The 20,847-nt window shown below is 30.4% G+C and overlaps 1 protein-coding gene across 1 annotated transcript; it reads left to right on the plus strand.

Annotated features, from left to right (window-relative positions):
• The first annotated feature begins 14,663 nt into the window (after nucleotides 1-14,663).
• Nucleotides 14,664-19,317, plus strand: LOC107878370 (mannan endo-1,4-beta-mannosidase 2). The gene is made up of 5 exons (XM_016725327.2): nucleotides 14,664-15,701; nucleotides 16,330-16,527; nucleotides 17,176-17,298; nucleotides 17,758-17,969; nucleotides 18,721-19,317. The coding sequence occupies exons 1-5, from the start codon at nucleotides 15,321-15,323 to the stop codon at nucleotides 19,127-19,129; spliced, it is 1,323 nt and encodes a 440-aa protein (XP_016580813.1). The 5' UTR covers nucleotides 14,664-15,320; the 3' UTR covers nucleotides 19,130-19,317.
• Nucleotides 19,318-20,847: the final 1,530 nt, after the last annotated feature.

Genomic DNA, 20,847 nt, shown 5'->3' on the forward strand with positions numbered 1-20,847 from the left:
TTAGACTATTTCAGACAGTTAGTCAGTTTATCAGTTGTTATTATCAGTCTTTTCAGTTTTATTTTCAGACACTTTCAGAACTATGATTTTAATCGAATGTTTCAGTATTTACAACCTTATGATGTTTTCAGTTAAATTTCGTACATATTATTTTTGTTATCTATTTTATTCAATGCTCACAGCAGGTACCAGCTTATAGGTTAGTTTGTGGTCTCTCGAGACTGTAAGTACCGTGTGTCGTTCAGGATGTAATACTAGGGCGTTACAGTTTGATAACTACATTGGAGTCCAACTAATACGAATTCACGCTGGATAAGATTCATTTAGGGATAGTACTTCCTACCAAGGATTTTTTCATACCCAAAGGTCGAACCTGAGATCTTTGATTAAGGAAGGAGCAGCCTCATCCACTGCACTACTTCCTTTCGTGGTTCACCTAGTTTACTCAACTTGCTTCAACAAGACATTCTGTCCAAAGAGAAATTGGCCTGAATCTTGGGCTTGTCTATACTTTAATGGGCTTTATTGACATGCTGGCTCAGGCGTAACTAGTCCACAAGTGGCAAAAATATTTTAAATTGAGACATTTTGATCAATCGTCTTAAGGGTTTGTTTAGCTAGGTAACATGTTATCTCGAGATTAATAATGATCAAATTCTAATATTGAGACTAATAATAATAAAATTACCTAGTGGGTGTATTTTTTGTGAAAGATGTTCGGTTCATTCAACTAAAACTGAAATATACGTATATGTGTGTAATATGTAACAATCTTTTAATTCAAGTAGATAAATTGAGACAAATTTTTATTTCAATTTTAACTTTATCTTTGTTTAAAAATTGGGAGAAGGGAAAATCTCTGTTTTTTCTTTTATCCCGGAATTGCTATGACCCTTAATGTAGGATAAAAATATTATCACAATCTATATATATATATATATATATATATATATATATATATATATATATATATATATATATGGGGATGATGATGTGGCATGCTTCTAAAGCCACCATTCACATTTATCTTTTTTGTGGTTTTTTAGCATCTTTTTCCCTTTTTTTCTTATTTTCTAATTAAAATGTTAATAACATTTTACCCTATTTATTGACTATCATTAATGTTTATTGTGATTAAGGTAATGGAGAATTGAAAAACCTAATCAATCTTCAGGATTGAGCTATATATAATGATCACTTTATATTATTTTTTTCATATTCGTTTTTGTTTCTTTGATTGGTTACAGATGATGTGAGTCTTCAAGTATTCTTTGAGCATCTTCAGCAGCTGGCTATGCAATCTTCTCGACACAAGAAAAAAGGTGGAGCTTTACTGTTAAAACTTGTCTTAGTTATGTGAAACTCTTATTGAATTTACCTCATCTTCCTGCCAGTCTCTTGTCGGAAGTTACATTATTTTCTTCCTATCATTCGTACGCTGAGAGGTCAGAACCAGATACTATTGAAAAACTAGAACTACATATGACATTCTTTCATGTATGAGGAGGTACTTTTGCTTCCTATGAAAATAAATGGGTAAATCGACTTATTGTTCTCTATAGTTATATCGAAAGTGGTTTTGTTGCATGTTTTGCTCCTTCAGGCTATTGAACGAGAAGATAGTTTATGTTGGCAACTTTTTTTTTTTGGTTAGTCATTAACAGGCAAAGAGTTTGTGTTTTTTTTGTATTGAGTTTGTAGTTGTAGTTTATTGGGATTAAGGCTTGTAGGCGTCTTTATTTTAATATCCTAGACATGTGAATAGATAACTTTTTTTGATATGTCATGTTTCTCAACAATTTAGCTAACATATATACTCCTAACTTGTAAATTGTTAATTTGAAGGTTTTTGGATTGTCCAGTATGAGTTTTTAGAACAGGGATAAAATGAAACTTTTGATATGTGTTTCATATTTTATTGATATCGAAGGGTAAAAGGAGGGGGGGCTTAGGAGGAGCAAAACAAGCAGAAACAGAAGAAGCAAGAAGAAGAAGAACGAATTAGAAGAAGAAAAGAAGCAGGATCGATAACACTTTTGAAGAAGTTTTGGCCTAAATTTATTTGTAATTTGTTAGTGTTTATTTTTGTCAAACAATATAAAAAGATGATCTTGATGGAGATAGATCTATTTTTTAGGAAGATTTTATTGTTAATGATTTTTAGGAGAATGCCATAAACTTGGCAATTATATTAGATGTGGGTCAATTTGTTGTTGATTTTTAGGAATTAATTTTATTTGTAATCTCTATATCTTTTTTTTTTTTAAAAATAACTTTCGTCAATAATAGTCAAGCAAATTTCTGATATTATTATTTACTCAATTTCAACATAATTTTATTTATTTTTTAATCAAGACTCTTGCATGAATGTAATAATTTTTCTTATTTTCACTTCTCTACCTTTTTCACAAAAAATTATTTAAATTTATATGAGAAAAAAATAACAATATTTTAGAAAAAGCTCAATATTAAATTTTTTTATATCAAATTAGAAAAAGACAAAATGAAAATTGAAAAGTATATGAAATTCTTTCTCAAAATTGTGATTTTTTCGATTTTATGTACTACTCTTCTAATTAAATAAAATTAATATCTCTTTCTTTATTATTATCTTCTATTATATTTCTTGAAGTCTCTCTCTTATTAAATATAATAATTAATATATCTTACTATGGTTAACTCTTTAATTCCAAAGAATGAGTATTGTAACGTCTAATAACGTAATTTATTTCACATCATGATTCATGGTGCAATTAGTGCACACTATAACAAATGCTAATGAAACGATTGCTCTTTTCATTTTTATGTCATTTCTTTTTTTACTAGCAATTCTCTTCCTCTTCGCATTTTTACACATCTTTTTTTTCGTTCTATTTTTCTCATAATTATTTTTTGCACTTTGTTGATCTGCTTTTTAATACTACAAAAAATTTTTAAAAAAATTATGATTTTACTCTATATTTTTTGAATTTATCATGATAAGATTCGATAAAATTACACTAATTAGCCTCAAATAATTCTAAAACATCAATCTTAGTCCAATCCAGTTAAGACTAGTGTTTATAATTAAATGATATGACATATTTATTGTGGTTAACAATAAATACCTAATAGAGATTTTAGAATACACACATTTTTTTCTCAAAAAGTTTAACGCTAAAAAATTCATGATTTATATAAGTTTCAGGTCAGTGAAAGGGAGTGCAGAATATATAAGCCTTGGACAACTAACTACAAACTTTTTTGTGAATCAATTGCAAAAGATATAAAGAAAGAGGCATAATACATAAATGTTTCATTTAACTTAGTTTAACTGACATCTAATTTCTTCGACTTTGTGTGTATAAATAGACACTTAAATTTGTATAAAATTGAACAAGTAAAAACATGTGTATTATTATTTCATTTTTCAACAATGTTTAAAATGTAAGTTTCACTTACTGATGTATTTGTTTAATATTTTACCATTATTAACATTATGAGATATTTCAAAGACACTAAAAAAAAACACTAAAGTATACGTTGCAAATTAAATGTTCAACTTCATTATATGTATAATAGAGATGATATAAAATTATTATTAAAAATATAATTTTAACTTATAAAAAATATATACAATATCCCTCATTTAATAAATTTTAAATTTGTTAACATTTATTTTCTTTCATCATTTGAAAACCGTCTTCATAATATAATTAAACAAGTGATAATATTATTAGTAGACGATACGATAAATATAAAATTGATTGAAGAAAAAATATTTAAACTTTTAAAGACCGCGCGAAGCGCGGCAAAATTTTCTAGTTATGATATAATTAATCCTAAAATTATTAATATCTCAGAATTGCAACTCCAATCATATGTGAGATAAATCAATTTCAAATTAACCTCGAGATTGTAATAGTCCTTATTCCTCAAATCAAACGGCCCTACTAAACAATAAACAAGTTTTCTACATTCTATCTCGTGCATCACTAGTCCCTAGACATTTATTGAAAAGGTATTTAGACAATAGATTAAAATGATTAAATACACGTTTCTTCAAAATAACCTGAAACTTCCATTGGAATTGAGGTAACTGACGACATAGTTCATTTCTTTCAAACAAAAATAAGCTATAGAAACTTATAAACTGCTCCTTTGTGAATTGTGACACAAAGGTTATTTCAAAAGTTAAAAATTTATCCACTGAGAAATAATTAATAAATTGTAGTTATTGTATAAAATTATTTCAAAGATGTTGACTAGAAGACTACGAAGAGTAATGGACCCTACTAGAGACAACAACCAATCTGGATTTGTCCCTGAAAAAATATTTCAAATAATAATATTCTTTTAAGTCATGAACATTTGAAATCTTAAAAAACTATTGTTAAGGGTATGGAAGGATTGACATTCGTCTAAATTCATACTTAAAGTGTATATATAAAAACCTATGAATACGTAGAATGATCCTTTAACATCTCCGGAGGCAGATTCAGAAATTGAGCATAATGAAGGCATCACTAATTAGCATGCACGTTATATAAAGTTTAGCGTTATTTTATAGCCTATATCAACTTAGTTCAAGCTTAAGGTCTAGTTATAGTAGTGTCAATGCTGGCACCTTTCTATTATTATATGTAGAAGCAGGATTTTCCACAAAAGGTACGAAAATTATTGTCACCAAGTTTTGAACACGATCCACCCACTAGCTCGCATCAAGGTTCCACGAGGCATGACAACCAGCTGCTCAGAGGTGAAATTAGGAATTTCGTAAAGAGTGTGCAAATTTTTTCTCAGTTACTTTAAGAATGTGTAAAATTAAATACATACTCATAATAGTTAACATTTAACTTATATGCACGACATAATTTTTGAATGAAGGTTATTCACCTGATTACCCTTTGATATGAGTCACTCCGCCGATACAGCTGCCCCAACCTAAGATGTGTCTGAGGACTCATTTAAAATATAAATAGTTCTTCGAGATATATACATATATATAGAAAGTTTTTTTTTTTGAGATTAGGTCAGATCCGCCCTTGACCATCCCTAACATCTATGTTAAATGGATAATGACACGTGTAAGGAAGGTATCATATATAATTACAATTATTGAGAAGCCAATCGCATTTTTATTTTTTTCCAGCTAAGAGGTGATAGGCGAAGGGGCCCTTTATTTCTCTTTCTATTTGTACTGATTATGGAGTATCTTCACAGGTCATCGAAGACATCAAAGCACAATTAAATTTTTAAGTACCATCTTACGTGAGCCAAATTACAAATCATCAAGTTGGGATTTTGAAAATGATTTATTAATTACGTAACTATTTTGCAGAGGGGATGTAACCTCAGTACAAATATGTTCTTTGATAACTTTACTGGTTTATCTAATTAAAAATTTTGAATTGATAACTTCGAACATAATGATAATACGAATAGAGCTTTAATGAGCTTTCAATAAATTTTGATGGAGTTAGTAGAAATAGACGTGATAGGATGACATTAATTATCGATACATTGAGATTTCCTTAGATACTATGGCTTACAATAAGATATACTAATTATAAGAGGTAAGGAGTTGAAAGGGCTAATTTTAAATATCGTGGGTTATTGAATCACGTCAATAAATTTAAATACCGTTTTAAGGATAAATAGAAATCTTCCAAAATATGTATAATAATCTTCTTAGCATGAAATAAATAATGATTGTAGTAATCTATGATCAAGCAATCATTTAAGGTTGTACATAACCGGTAACTCTATTAGGTTCTAAATTTTCTTAATTACCAACAACCAAAATACAACCTTGATCTTTTTAAATGATTATCAATATCAATCATTACATGTAAAATCTGATCTCTAACAAAATCAAACTAGGGCCAAGCTTATGGCTTTAAAACAAAATTGACAAAAATTATACTGCTATTAAATGAAAGATTGCTGTTTGGTAAATAGTAATTCAACTATAGATGTAGGTGAAAAGCTTACCTAAAATTTTGCATACAGATTTTGACTTTTATTTTTTATATTATACAATAGTATTATATTTTTTGCGACGAGGACCGTGATCTCTCACGAGTAGTACTGACTAATTTAATGTCGGTGGCTACTGCATTATTGCACTTTGCTCATTAGTAATTCGTTTTTCTTTTCACCCTCCGTTTTACTTTATGTGGCTTAATTCTAATATACATGTCAAATTAAATAATGCTCGATGTAAACTCAAATATATTATTAAATTTTTTAGAACAAAGTTTATATATTTAAAAATACACAAAAGCTACCATAAGACACCATAGTTAACTATCCAAATATTTTTAAAAATATCCTTTAATTATTCAAGTAGAACTAAAATAAATAATTCAAAATGGAGAGGATATACATTTTTTAATTATATGGTCATTGCTATATAATATATTCTATCAAATGGATAAATAAAGTATAAGAGAATTTCGTCATATAATTTTCTTTCATTCAAATAGCAACTGATCATACGAGAACATTTATCGAATGACATCTCAATTCCTACATGAGTTTTGGTCTTATTGACAGGCATATCCGAAAATTACATATCGTGAGTTCGATTTAAATTTTTATCATAACTCATTTAATTTACTATTTAAAAAATAATTATTTATACTTATTTAATGACTTTAAATAAATAGAATTTGAGCCGAAACTATTATGTTTATCGAACTCAACCCACAACTAAATGTATGAATTCGAGTCATGGAAGCAATCAATAAATATTATATATTAGAGTAGATTGCTTGCGTTACACTCCTTAGATGTGACTTTTTTTTTCAGATTCTATAGACACTAAACGCTTTGTGCCTGGGTTGGCCTTCTTTACAAAAATATTTTCTTCGTTTTGTTTTAGTTGGCCTTTGTTGATTTCGCACTCCGTTAAAAAAATATTAATTAGGAATTTATTTTACTAAAATATCTCTGATAAGAGCCCGTTTGAAATTATTGTTACAAATCTACTTATTTGAGAAACACTTTTATAAAATGGCTTTTCAAAAAAGTACTTTAAAAAAAAATCTGCGTTTGATAAATTCACTTGAAAAGTACTTTTGATAAAGAAATTGTGTTTGAATAATCTTTTTCAAGAAATACTTTTTTGAGTCAAATGGCCAAAAATGATATCTATCCATAGACTTTTATTACTAAAATCAATTATAGAGAAAATTTATTTTAAATTTTTTGTTATAGTATTTTTAATTAACTTTTTTAATTAATTAAATAGTACGTACTCTAAAATTTTCAATCAATATTTATATACATAAATACATTAAAAATACTAAATAGTGACATATTATTTAAATAATTTAAATATTACTTAAAAACATCAAACAAAAATGAATATAAAAATTATTTCATAAATTAAATCACTACATATGAAAAAATTAACGACAAAAATAATTAGTCCTTCATACATCACAAAAATTCTCAACAATTTCTTCCCTAATTTTATCAGGTAAATATGAAATGTAAAATTTTTAAAATCAAATGTTAATCAAACTTATAAGATATGTTAATTAATTAATATGGAATATATATGTGTGTGTGATAGACATTTTTGTCATAAAAAAGTGTGTCTGTGTGATAGAGACATTTTTGTCATAAAAAAAAAGTATGTGTATATATGTGTGTGATAGACACATTTTTGTCATAAAAAATAACTCTCTGCATTTGCTTCTGTTTTTTGTTTTTAAAACAGAAATGTAGACATTGAAATTTTGTGGACTCTACAAAAAGAGTTCAATTTTGGTTAGAGTTTTTGGGGGCTAATTTACCCTAAATCTAGTTTGATGACTACTCAACCAAAACCCTAAATTATGCCTATATAAAGCGGGCAAATATCCCTTTAAAGAGGCATCTCCAGTATCCCACAAATTCACGGGATATTCACAAAGAGATCAAAGATCTGAAAAGTCTCAATAAATTCATGGGATATACATAAAGATAAAAACCCTCTCTTCTTGATAATCAAATACCTCAAGAAGACAAACCCTCCTTCCATGGAGATCAGACAAAACCTCCTTTCATGGAGATCAAATTCAAATATTTCTACGTTCGAGAAATATGCCACCAACGACACTCGACTTACGAAAAAATCTATATCAAATCCTACGTTTGAGAATACGCTACTGACAACTCTCGAATTATGGAGAAAATCAAGGGAGGAACAGATTTATACCCACATCGTTTATCAATAAAAACTGTTGTTTCTTTATATTTTTAATTGTGATTGCAATTTATTTCTATCACCGTAAAAAATTGTTGGAAACAAATTGGCACGCCTAGTGAGACCAAATCTGCCCTTCATCTCTTCTCTCATAAATCAAATATGCAAATCTGTAGCCGCCGTCTTTGAGTTTCTTCTTTAAATAGGTGAGATTTAGGGTAAAGTAGCCTTCTAGAACTCTAACAGAATTTGGATTCTTATTGAAGAGTCTACAAATTTTAGACAACTACAGCCGCATAAATCAAATATGCAAATCTGTAGCCGCAGGATCGTAAAGATGGAAGCGGTACTTCAAGACTCGTTTTTGAGTTTCATCAAGTCTACACTCCGACAAGCCTTGAAACAGGGAGCATTTATAGACATTGAAATTTTATCGATTCTACAAAAAGAGTTCAATTTTGGTTAGAGTTCTTGAGGGTTACTTTACCCTAAATTTAGCTTGATGGCTACTCAACCTAAACTCTAAATTATGCCTATATAAAGGGGCAAATATTCCTTTAAAGAGGCATCTCTATTATCCCACAAAAGGGGCAAATATTCCTTTAAAGAAGCATCTCCAGTATCTCACAAATTCAAAAGAGATCAAAGATCTGAAAAGTCCCAATAAATTCATGGGATATTCATAGAGATCAAAAACCCCTCTTCTTGATAATCAAATACATCGAGAAGACAAACCCTCCTTTCATGGAGATCAAACCCAAATGTTCCTACGTTCGAGAAATACGCCACTAAAGACCCTCGAATTAGGGAGAAATTCATATCCAAATCTTCATACATTCAAGAAATATGCTACTGACGGCCCTCGAATTACGGAGAAAATCAAGAGAGAAGAATCAAGGGAGGAACAGATTTGTACCCCATCGTTTATCAATAAAACTGTTGTTTTTTCATATTTTTATTTGTGGTTGAAGTTTATTTTTCATGAATTAAATTATGTTGGAAACAAATTGGCACGCCCAGTGGGACCAAATCTTCCCTTCATCTCTTCTCTCATAAATCAGATATGCAAATTTGTAGCAGCAGGATCGTAAAGATGGAAGCGGTACTTCAAGACTCGTCTTTGAGTTTCATCAAGTCTATACTCTGACAAGCCTTGAAGCAGGGGGCATTTGTAGACATTGAAATTTTGTGGACTCTACAAAAAGAGTTCAATTTTGGTTAGAGTTCTTGGGGGCTAATTTACCCTCAATCTAGCTTGATGGCTACTCAACCTAAACCCTAAATTATGCCTATATGAAGGGGGCAAATATCCCTTTAAAGAGGCATCTCCAGTATCCCACAAATTTGCGGGATATTCACAAAGAGATCAAAGATCTGAAAAGTCCCAATAAATTCATGGGATATTTATAAAGATAAAAACCCTCTCTTCTTGATAATCAAATACCTCAAGAAGACAAACCCTCCTTTCATGGAAATCAAATCTAAATGTTCCTACGTTCGAGAAATACGCCACTAACGATCCTCGAATTACGGAGAAATTCATATCCAAATCTTCATACATTCGAGAAATATGCTACTGACGCCCTCGAATTACGAAGAAAATCATGAGAGAAGAATCAAGGGAGGAACAAATTTGTACCCCATCGTTTATCAATAAAACTGTTGTTTCTTCATATTTTTATTTATGGTTGAAGTTTATTTTTCATGAATTAAATTATGTTGGAAACAAGAAGTTTTCTGCTTCTTTCCAGAAGCAGAAAAACTGTTTATTTTTAAAAACACTTTTGTGAGTTTACCAAACACCCTTATTTTTTAAAAAAAATATATTTTTTCTCAAAACAAGCGCTTATTTTTTGAAATAAGCAATCCCAAACAAGTACTAATTATGTTTTGAAAATATAAATTTCATTATGTATGCTTTACGTAGTGATTTAATAATAGAAATAGTATTGGAAGTTTTACACAGTGATTTAATAATAAAAATAGTATTGGAAGAATATAATTAACTTCTCTTGATTTTATAAATTGAATAATTATATTGGAATAAATATTTTTAATTAAAGGATCATTAAAATAAAACGGAGGGAGTAATAAAGTAGTGTTAGCGGTCAAAATTGCCATATTTTAAAGCATGATGAAGAAAAGAGCAGCGTGATTGACTCCCTAAATCTAAAAATCCTAAACTCTATTTGCAATATAAAATAAAAAAAGTTCTACAGTCAAAATCGTTGACCACAAGTGACAACAATTAGGGGTAGAGCGTTCAAGACTAATGCAAAATATTATTTATTAGAAAAACTTGCGATGGACTAGTTATGTTTGTATAAGTTATGTTTTTTTTTTTTATTATACAGTGTTTGATTTGATGTATTAGAAATAATATGAATTACATAATCTCTAAAAAAAAAAAAATTTTTACAAAAATATCCTCTATAAATATTGTGTAAAGGATGTGGCAAAATTTTTTAGGAATAACTGTAACTTTATCTATATTAATGCAAATTCACCGCATCACTAATATCACGAAAATTTATGCATTAGTAATACAAAACTAATATAAATATTAATTTTTTTAACACACCCTATCAAACGAGTCGTTAATGAAAATGTAGAATTAAAAAAGAGGAAAGTCTATATTGGTCATATCATAATCAAAGAATTAAAATACAGAGGTAAAGTCAGATTCTTCTACCAAAATTTATAACCTACACTTTAATTTAACAATATCATATGATTTTTTGTTGCCATAGGATCTAGACAATTTAATTTTATGTCAACAAGGGGACCATATCATAATTAAATGGATTTGTTTATTTCTGTGAACAGAATACTTATATGATGATAAAATTATTGTCGAACAATATAAGGACGATACTTTAGATAGTAAGTTTGACAATAATTAATTTTTGATTTGACAATTATATGAGCTTTTATTGTACAAAGAATCAATATGCACTTTTTTGGTTGAGTGTATGTGAAGTAAGGAAAAATTCCTACATATAGAAAGGAGAAAAAAAAAATCACGTAACAAGGTGTCGAATACCTTTAATAATATGAGATTTTTTTTTTTTGGTTGGGGGGGGGGGGGGGGGGCGGGAATTGCATATTAAACCCAAAATAAATATTAATATTTACATACCGTGGTTTGTTTTAGCCAAAAATAATATTAAAGATAATAATTCAATGAGACGAATATGAAAATAATGGGAACTATTTATCCGTCTATTGACTATTAACTAGCTTTATTCGTAGCTTGAGCCTTGAAGACACATGCATTCATAAAGAAGAAGTGTGTGCGCTTGAACTCCAAATAATCTCAAAATTAGCTTGTGAATATGATAGGTCATGAGAAATTTAGTTTGAGGAAGAAATAATTAAATGTACTTGAATAAAGTCTCCAGTAAAAACTTTAAAAGAAAATTAAATTATTTATAGAATGTTGAATACTTTTAGATTTTAATAGAGTACTGATGAGTCTTTTTGAAGAAGAAAAAACCCTGCAAATTTGCTCCAAAACGAATTATGTTATATCTTTTGGTTTATTAGCCTAACACTTTTTGTCATATTACATAATTACATTATATACTACTTTTAGAAACATAGGGACTACAAAATTTTGCAAAAATAGCCAAAAGGCAAGTAGTTTGATTCACGAAATGCTTAATATTTTTAGGCAATTATTACCATTAACTTTGAAATAAAAGAACCTATTATGATTATTCAAGCTATGATTAATCCATTTGAACCATAGCTAATGATGGACTACAATTTAACATTTGACTACAATGACTGAGGAACCTATTAATTAAGGATTATAGATTAATCAATTAATCGAGTGTGTTCAAAGTGGAATTAATTACCGTTTACCTAATTATTATTCAAAATTGTTTTTTCCAAATTTAGTTAGAGACACATCATTTGATTATTTAGTCCGACAGCATCTTAAACAAAGTTGGTAAATGTCTATAATTTGGATTTAGGATTGTGTTTTGACGTGTTTAACTTCTTTGCTGTTTTATTTTTTCTCATTTTATGGCCTAATTTCTTTTTCTAGTGAAAATACCATCTTTCCCAGTTTACTTTTTCTAAATTATATAGTATTTTATTTTAACATAGGAGTTGGGGGTTAAATTATATAGTATTTTAACATTTAATCATGTATTCCATCTAATTTAGTGTTATTATTTATTTAATTTAAAAGTTAGTGAAGTGTATTTTATTAGTCCAACATTAAACTTAGGACCTTTCTATTTTGGAATGATATACGATGTATTAGGAGGATTTTAAAACATACATACATGATCTGAACAAAAGTTATTGAGTTCTGTCGAATCTGTAGATAGAACTGTAGCTCCATACTAGAATCTCCACCTCAAAATATAAAAGGCAAGGGGTCTAAGTGAGCTAACATATTTCCTAAACAAAGAGAAAAACAACATTAATATATAACGAGTTTGAATTTTAAATCAAAGACATTTTAATCTATAATCCCTTTCACATTCAATATTTATACCAAACTATATCATCAATTTGAAATGAGAACACATATAAACATTATGGTTAAGTAAAAAATTTACTTAAAATACATGTAATATATTTATTGAATTTTAAATAAGATAATTCATCTTCATTGAACCCCGTTCAAAAGGGAAGAAGAAAAAGACTTAACATCTGTTGTTTTCTAATATAACAGACTATGAAGAAAAGAATATTGGAGTATAAAAGTAGGGTTTCAATAATTTCCTCCATTATTCATGGACCATTCAATATTTTTTATTGGATGTAATATAAATGTTGTACTAAAAAGAAGTTGTTGAATTGATTTCCATAAAAATTGGGGAAAAAAAATTGATTTCCACAAAAACCGCCTAGAAGATGGGCTTGATTGGTGTTTAATGTTTGTAATTTCTCAACAGACCGTGCTAATTAGTCAGGGTTGAGTAATAAATTAAGATCAAAATGTGAGTATTAATTTGTTTATTTATACATGACTAAGTTTTATTGTTTTATGATTTTAACTTCAAACAAATTTTTAAAAAATAAAAATGACTTTCAAATAGTGTGGTCTTGAACTAAAGTTAGATAATGTAGAAAAATGTCATTTAAATAGAGTAAAAAAAATAGGACAAACAAACTTAAACAACGAAATATGAAACCAGAGAATCTTAATACCACAATTAGTTGACTACTGAACTTTTAACTTGTTAGTGAGCGTTCGATTAAAGATCTCAAAAGGATTACAGAACAGAGCAAGGGGATCTCTTGAGAACAGATGCTTCGCGACGAATCACAAACATATCGTCATCGACAAAACTCCCACCTAATGCCTCTATTCGTACGACTGAAATGATGTGAAAGAAAAGGACAGATGACAAAGATAACAGGACTATCAGGTGCGTAAATACATAATGTACCCGTCTAACCTAGGCAGAAGATATATATAATGGCTAGCACCTACGACGAATAGGGCACCAAGCGTAACACCATTGGCGTACTATCAACGTTCTCCAGGAAACCATATCTCTATCATGTTGCAATTCACTCAACATTGTATCCTATAAATAAAGATTTCTCTTCACTTGTAAAGCATCTCGAATCAGACTCTAAGCAATACAATATAATTTTACTTATTCTCGAAGTAATAATTTTCCTCTTTACTTCCTTGCTCACATTAGCTCTCGTAGAAGGACCCGAGCTCTCGAGGAGCACTGTCAAGGACTCTATTTCGCCAATCTATCTACAAACTATAGAGGAGTCAGGATTTCTGCGGAGAAAGTTTAAAATTTGAAGAAAAAATTAATTAAAAAGGATTCAATATCTATAATATATAAATAAAAATTATTTTAATTATATATTAATAATATAATTTTTTTTTTTTGACGAAACCTCATCTACAAAATCAATTCTACTACTAGTACCATTTTTAAGGTAAACAATTATGAAACCACCAACGATGTGGATTAAAGATGACGAAACTATAAAAAGCTTGCTCAGTTCTCACGTGGGTTCTTACATTTTGGAAATCTTAGAAGTCATATTTGTCAGTTAATCGTAATCCATGAAACTTCAACAAATAATATGCTAAAGATAAAAACTTTAAAGAAGAATATAATTACAGTACACCGTACATTGTATCTTGGTTCTGGTGAAACTAACAACCAATAAACAGGTGGAGTAGGCACATGACCAAAGAATATAAAATTACAAAAAAAAATAATGAATATAATTTATAATTACTAGTACTATATAGTACTCCCTTCGTGGTATTTTATATGTCATCATTTTTTTTAATTCGTTCTAAAACGAATGTTATTTTTTTTTTATTTAATAATTATTTAAAAATATAATTTTATTTTTATTTTTAATAATCTCACTTAATTAAAAAAAAGATAATAGCATATTTTTTTGATGAAGGACAATTTGATAAATATTATCAAATTTTCTCTTATTTCTTAAATTTCTTGTATGGCGATTAATAAAATAGGATAGAGGAATAGTAAAATATGAAAGGCTTATATCAACAATGGCCCAAAGTTTGGTTCTCTACAAAAAGATAAAATAAAATTACTAGGTGTATTATTCAACAAAAAAAGATAAGCTAAGAAATCAAGATTTCAGATCTAATCAAGCATTTTTGAAAACCAACATTCCACCTCACTGTCATCTTCATCTTCCTTATTCATGCATCTTTTTTATTTTCCTCAAATTTATCATAATGTTTTTGACATGATTGGTTACATGTTAGGTGTACCTTTTTTTTTGTGTCTAAACCTATAAATGTCTTAATTTATAAGGCATTAGAAGACAAACCCACTTCAAAAATATTAATTTCTTGGATTTTGGCTCCACTTGAAGTAATTTCTAGTGTAAATTTCCTAAAAGAGATCTGGTTATTGTTTCAAAATCATTTTTTCCACGTGGGGTTCTTAAATCTTGATGAAATATAGAGATCTAAGGTATAAAGATTCATTTTTTCATCAATTTTCTTGGATTTGGAGCTCAAAGTTAGCATTTTTGAACTCCAAAGGATAATTGTGGTGTTCTTGTTGTTGGAAATCTTACGGAAAATACTTCATCTCGAACACTTGTATGGTACTTTTGAGATATTAAACATATTTTGCCTACACTTGTTTCTTTAGTGGTAATGGTTAAATCATCAATGAGCAGAATGCTAGCAGGAAATGGTTTGTTTTATCCAATTATTGGATTTGCATCATTTATTGCTTTTCTGTATTTGTCATTTGGGGACTTATGGGTGAATTATAATAAGGAGATAAACTTAAGTTTTGTTGAGAGGAATGGAACTCAGTTCTTTGTTGATGGTAAAGTTTTTTATATCAATGGATGGAATTCTTACTGGTTAATGGATCATGCTGCTGATTATAGTACTCGACCGCGAATTCGAACAATGCTTCAGGCTGGTGCTAAGATGGGACTTACTGTTTGTAGAACTTGGGCTTTTAATGATGCTGGTTACAATGCTTTGCAGATTTCACCTGGAAAATTTGATGAGAAAGTGTTTAGGGTAAGAAAAATATTGTTTTGTTTTTTTGAAGTTTTGTTTGTATAATTATGTTATCTACTTTAGTACTATGCCCTTTTTATAGCAATTATGGAGTAATTATTAGTTAGTAATGATCTCTTGTATGTATAGTATGTGCTTTAATTATGACTAATTTTAAGTTCAATATGCAATTCAATTAGTTACCTAAATCTGAAGTAACCCAATCTGGGGTATGATTGCTTTAATCTTTAAAGTACATCCAATCTGGTTCCTAGTTTTCTCATTTTCCAGTTTTCTTTTAGTTTCATCCGTGGTGTCAGGATCAGATTGCGTGCACCTTGAATAATTTCACGGTACCTCCCACCAGCATTGGTATCGGGTAACTCTGTCCACCGAGGCTTGGGCAGATGGGAAGAAATCACCTAGGATTTTGACTCCACTAGGAGTTGAACCTGATTCCACAAGTCTCCTTAATTTCATAACTGTACATCTGTTCCGTAGTTTTTTCTGGTCCTTAGCTTCTTGTTGCTTTCTAGATCTACTCCCTCTGAAGTAGTTTACTCCTAGTTCTAGTTGTAAAAAACATCTAAAGATTTAATATTTTCTGCTTCTGTCTTCTTTTGTTTAATATAGAAATCCGTTGTTGCAGGCGTTAGATCATGTTATTGCAGAAGCCAGAAGAAATGGAATCAGGCTGATACTGAGCTTGGTTAACAATCTGCAAGCATATGGTGGGAAGACTCAGTATGTAAAGTGGGCATGGGAGGAAGGTGTTGCTTTGAGCTCTTCCAATGATTCATTCTTCTATGATCCATCCATTCGCCGTTATTTCAAAAATTATGTCAAGGTAATTTTCCTTTGAAGTGGTTTTCCGTGGATAACCTTGCGCTCCGTGAGTGTACGTTTCCAAATGCAACAATATTTATTGTTGGACAGCGAACAAGATACATTACATCCATCTATATGATTGGGTTTTTTCTGTATTCTTGGGCATTATCTTTTGCCTATGATGAAACAATTATTTACTCCACGAGTTTGCTCTGCTGTTTTCTGTTCGAGGCATTTATTATACAGGCCTTGAAAATCTTTCCCACAAATTTGAACTTCTAATTTCTATTCGAGATAGACTTTAATCCTATAGCTTAGATATAAGTTGCTGACTCACTTATCTTTTCCGCCTTTGACAAATTCTGTGGTGAGGTATGGGGATTTGGAAGGCTATGACGCTCCTTGGTTGTAGTTTCCGCTATGGTTATAGAAACGTTTATCTTGTGAAAGAAATGTATTATGTCAGTTTTCCTGAATTTTATCATCTGCTTTGTTTGTCCACAAACTAACACAAGTTCTTAATAGTTCAAAATTAGGCCATACCACGAGCAAAGATTTCATTGGCTCTTTTGTCTGCACTCATATACGACATCCTGGAGTTGATATCAAAACTACTTTCTATGCTAAAGTACTGACCTAAGTCATCATCCTATTTCATCTTTCCCAGACAGTATTAACAAGGAGGAACATATACACCGGTATCGAGTACAGGGATGATCCAACCATCTTTGCATGGGAGCTAATTAATGAACCTCGCTGCATGACCGATCCTTCTGGTGATACACTGCAGGTAACTTCTAAACTTGATCTCATTTTAATAGTTAAATGTTTGAACAAGAGAGCAGTCCATCATTAGTGAGACAGTTATGCAGTTCATCTAGCATCTATGTAATATCTGCCGTCAATTGGATTTTGCTTGAGAAAAAATCATTCAATTATGTCACTAATACTTCCTGTCCTGAGCTGTGAGACTTCACTTTGACGTCCACAATTAGTTACTTCTCCATCCCAAAAAAGTTTGGCACCCTTTTGTACTGGAAATTACTTAGTTGGTTGTAACGCTTGCCTGAAGAATTCTTATTCATTCCCTAATCCCTCTTAGACATACCTACATTGGCATATGAATTTCCGAGGGTGTGTTCCATCATTCTTGTTAGTAAATTTTCAGCAAATCATTTTTGGAAAAGTAAACTCTGCTTGCTTATACTTCTGCATGAGTATGGATTAATAGCATTATGCCAATTTTCAGGACTGGATAGAAGAGATGTCAACATTCGTGAAATCAATTGACAGGAAACATCTGCTAACAGTGGGTCTTGAAGGATTCTATGGTCCTAAAAGTCCCAAAAGGACAACTGCCAATCCAGAAATTTGGGCTGCTGATCTTGGATCTGATTTTATCCGCAACTCTATACTCTCAACTGTTGATTTTGCCTCTGTACATGTGTACCCAGACCATTGGTAAGATTTTTCATACGCTTAATTTTGTGAATATGTGATAAATAGAAGAAGGAAATGAAATGAGACATTCAAGGAGTCAAAAACGGATATATCCATCAAATTTAAAGCCAAGAAAACCTTAAGGCCTCTGTATATGAGCCAGGTCAACTTAAGAGTGCACTAGAATTTTGTTAGTTCATACAAGTTCTGCCGCAAAAGTAACTTCGGACTAGCGCTTCTAAGAAACCGCATAGTGCCAAATATCAACTCATCAAGGTTTAACTAGAGGCGCGTCATAGGACTTCTCTTGGAATTTTGTCTGCTTAAGCAAAAGGCATAATATATAAACTACACTCAAACTTGGTCTCAGTTGGCAAATAAGCACTCCAATTTTGAGAGTGCTCATCTGGATACTTCAACTTGAACTCAACTGGCTACCAAACACTCAAACTCGTCCCCACTTTTATCTCGTGGATATCCGATACTGACATGGCACATAAACTTCAGAGGTGTCTAGATGATCAGTTGTAAGTCGGAGTGTTCTACTAACATAGTGGAGACGAGTTGAGGTGTTTAGATGTGTACTCTAAAAGTTGGAGTATTCACTTGTCAATTGAGGCTAAGAGTGTTTGATTATGTGTTATGCCTAAGCAAAATTTTCGCATCACTCTTATACAGCTGAACCACAGAACCAGCAAAGTTTTCTTTTTTCTTTTCTGCACCTGTTGCTTCGAAACAGATTTCATGTTTGTGAGACTCGTTTATTCTATAGGTTTCACCACAAAAACTTTGACGAAATGTTGAAATTTGCGGCCAAATGGATGCTGTCTCACATTGAAGACGGTGACAGGGAACTGAAAAAGCCTGTCTTGTTCACTGAATTTGGTTTGTCAAATGATAACGATGATTTTGAACCAGCTCAACGGGATAAATTCCTCAAAATGGTTCTTGATGTCGTATACAAGTCTGCTAAAAGAAATAGATCTGGAGCAGGATCATTCTTCTGGCAGTTCCTGGTTGAAAAAATGGAACGGTTCAATGACGAATATGGAATTGTTCCATGGGAGAGTACATCAACATATCGATTAATTACAGAACAGTCGTGCAGACTGGCCAAAGTACAGGGATTACTGTCTACACAAATCGAACACGTAAAGAATTTTTGTTCCACGAAGAACTAAGAAACGTTGATTTGATTTTGGAAAAGAAAGAATACATATTATGATATAACTCCAGCATCATTTTTTCCTTACTGAAATTCATTTTAAGGGAAGAACTGTAGGATATAGGTTTACTCCTTTGTATCATTTCTCACGTTATAGATGTGTACAATTTTCATCAAATGAAACTTATGCAGATTATTCCTTCACTGCCTCTCATTTTTTGTCTACTTGCAAAAGGACATTTCTACATTTGTACAGTTGGGAGCATTTTGCAGATTATTTACCCGAAAACTTTTCTGAGATTGTTATATAACACGTATCTTTTGATTTGAGGGTTTATTGGAAACAACTTCTCTACCCTCCAAAAGTAGAAGTAAGGTCTGTGTACATCTTATCCTCGCCAAACTCCTCTTGGTATATAAATTCGGTATAGTTTTTGTTGTTATACACCGATTTCATTTGGGATAGAGAATTGTTTGAATGGGAAGAAGAAATACATGCAAACCGTTAATGCTTTTAGACAGTTTGTATGTACCTCGATTATTCCATGCATGTGTGCTACCTCAACAAAGATGTTGGGTAATTGTATTCTATGAGGCTTAGGCAGACGGTAAAAAATTATCCAAGTGTTTATGTCTTTACTAAGATTAAACCTAATTTATTAACTTCTTGATCACATCATAAGCATCATACAATGATGTAATTAAAAACATATTTTCTACGACAGATTAAAGTTTTTGATGATATGGTTATTGATCACACACTTTTTCAACATGGTGACACAGCAGATAAAGGTCCTAAAATTGAATCAATGTGTTTAGAATATAGTTAAGTGCATAAAAATGTATTTTTACAAATAACTTATATTTTTAGATGAGATGATCACATACTTCAATAGTGAGAACAAGACTTGTGGAATTGCTTGACCAATTGAAACCTCGAAAATAATGGATTTCTCCTTTCAAGAGCAGAAAGGGCTAAAACCATTGATAAAAACTAAAAATGTCAATTTTTCCCCGTTTGGCCATGAAAATCATAATTTTCCCGAGTTAAAGTTGGAGTTGGAGTTGCGTTTGGCCGTGCCGTGAATATAAATTGAAGTTGTTTTTGTGAGAGAAATAGGAGTGAAAAAAGTGAAAACATATTTTACTTGTTTCATTTTTCCAAATACAATTTCAAATTGTATTTGAAATTTTCATGACCAAACACACACTATTTTTACTTTTTTCACTAAAATAAAATAATTTTTCCAAAAAAAGTAGAAAAAAATTCATGGCCAAACGGTTGAGTTGGATGGGTTGAGTTGACAATGTACTTATTTGAGAATCAATTTAAGAACCACCCAGATTAGTCATCCCAAAAGTTTAGTTCAATTTGGATTTGATAAAATTGCACCAATTTCCCTCAAAATGAGTTAGTTTTATATTTTGGCCTTAAAAGGATCTTATCCTTAATTTTTGCTCTCCAGCAATTAAATTATGCTTAGTAGACAATTTCTTAGTAACTTAAGAAATGTCAAAGATAACTTGTAGAATATTATAATACAACAATAATAATATACTTAGTAAATTCTATAAGTAAAAATTCTATAAGTAAGGTATAGAGAGGATAAGGTGTACGCAAATCTTATCACTACTTCGGAAAGATAGAGATATTATTTCCGAAAGACTCTTGGCTCAAATATAGCAAATCCAAATACAAAGAAAAGAAAAACAATGTAGAAAAATATGGCAATT

This window comes from Capsicum annuum, chromosome 7, assembly GCF_002878395.1.
Source record: "Capsicum annuum cultivar UCD-10X-F1 chromosome 7, UCD10Xv1.1, whole genome shotgun sequence".
In the NCBI taxonomy this organism is placed as follows: Eukaryota; Viridiplantae; Streptophyta; class Magnoliopsida; order Solanales; family Solanaceae; genus Capsicum; species Capsicum annuum.

What these genes read in the sequence shown, in the direction of transcription:
- LOC107878370 (XM_016725327.2), top strand. Translation starts at nt 15,321, where the DNA reads ATGGTTAAATCATCAATGAGCAGAATGCTAGCAGGAAATGGTTTGTTT. An exon ending in ATTTCAAAAATTATGTCAAG is followed by an intron (nt 16,528 to 17,175) that starts GTAATTTTCCTT and finishes CATCTTTCCCAG; the next exon opens with ACAGTATTAACAAGGAGGAA. An exon ending in CATGTGTACCCAGACCATTG is followed by an intron (nt 17,970 to 18,720) that starts GTAAGATTTTTC and finishes TTTATTCTATAG; the next exon opens with GTTTCACCACAAAAACTTTG.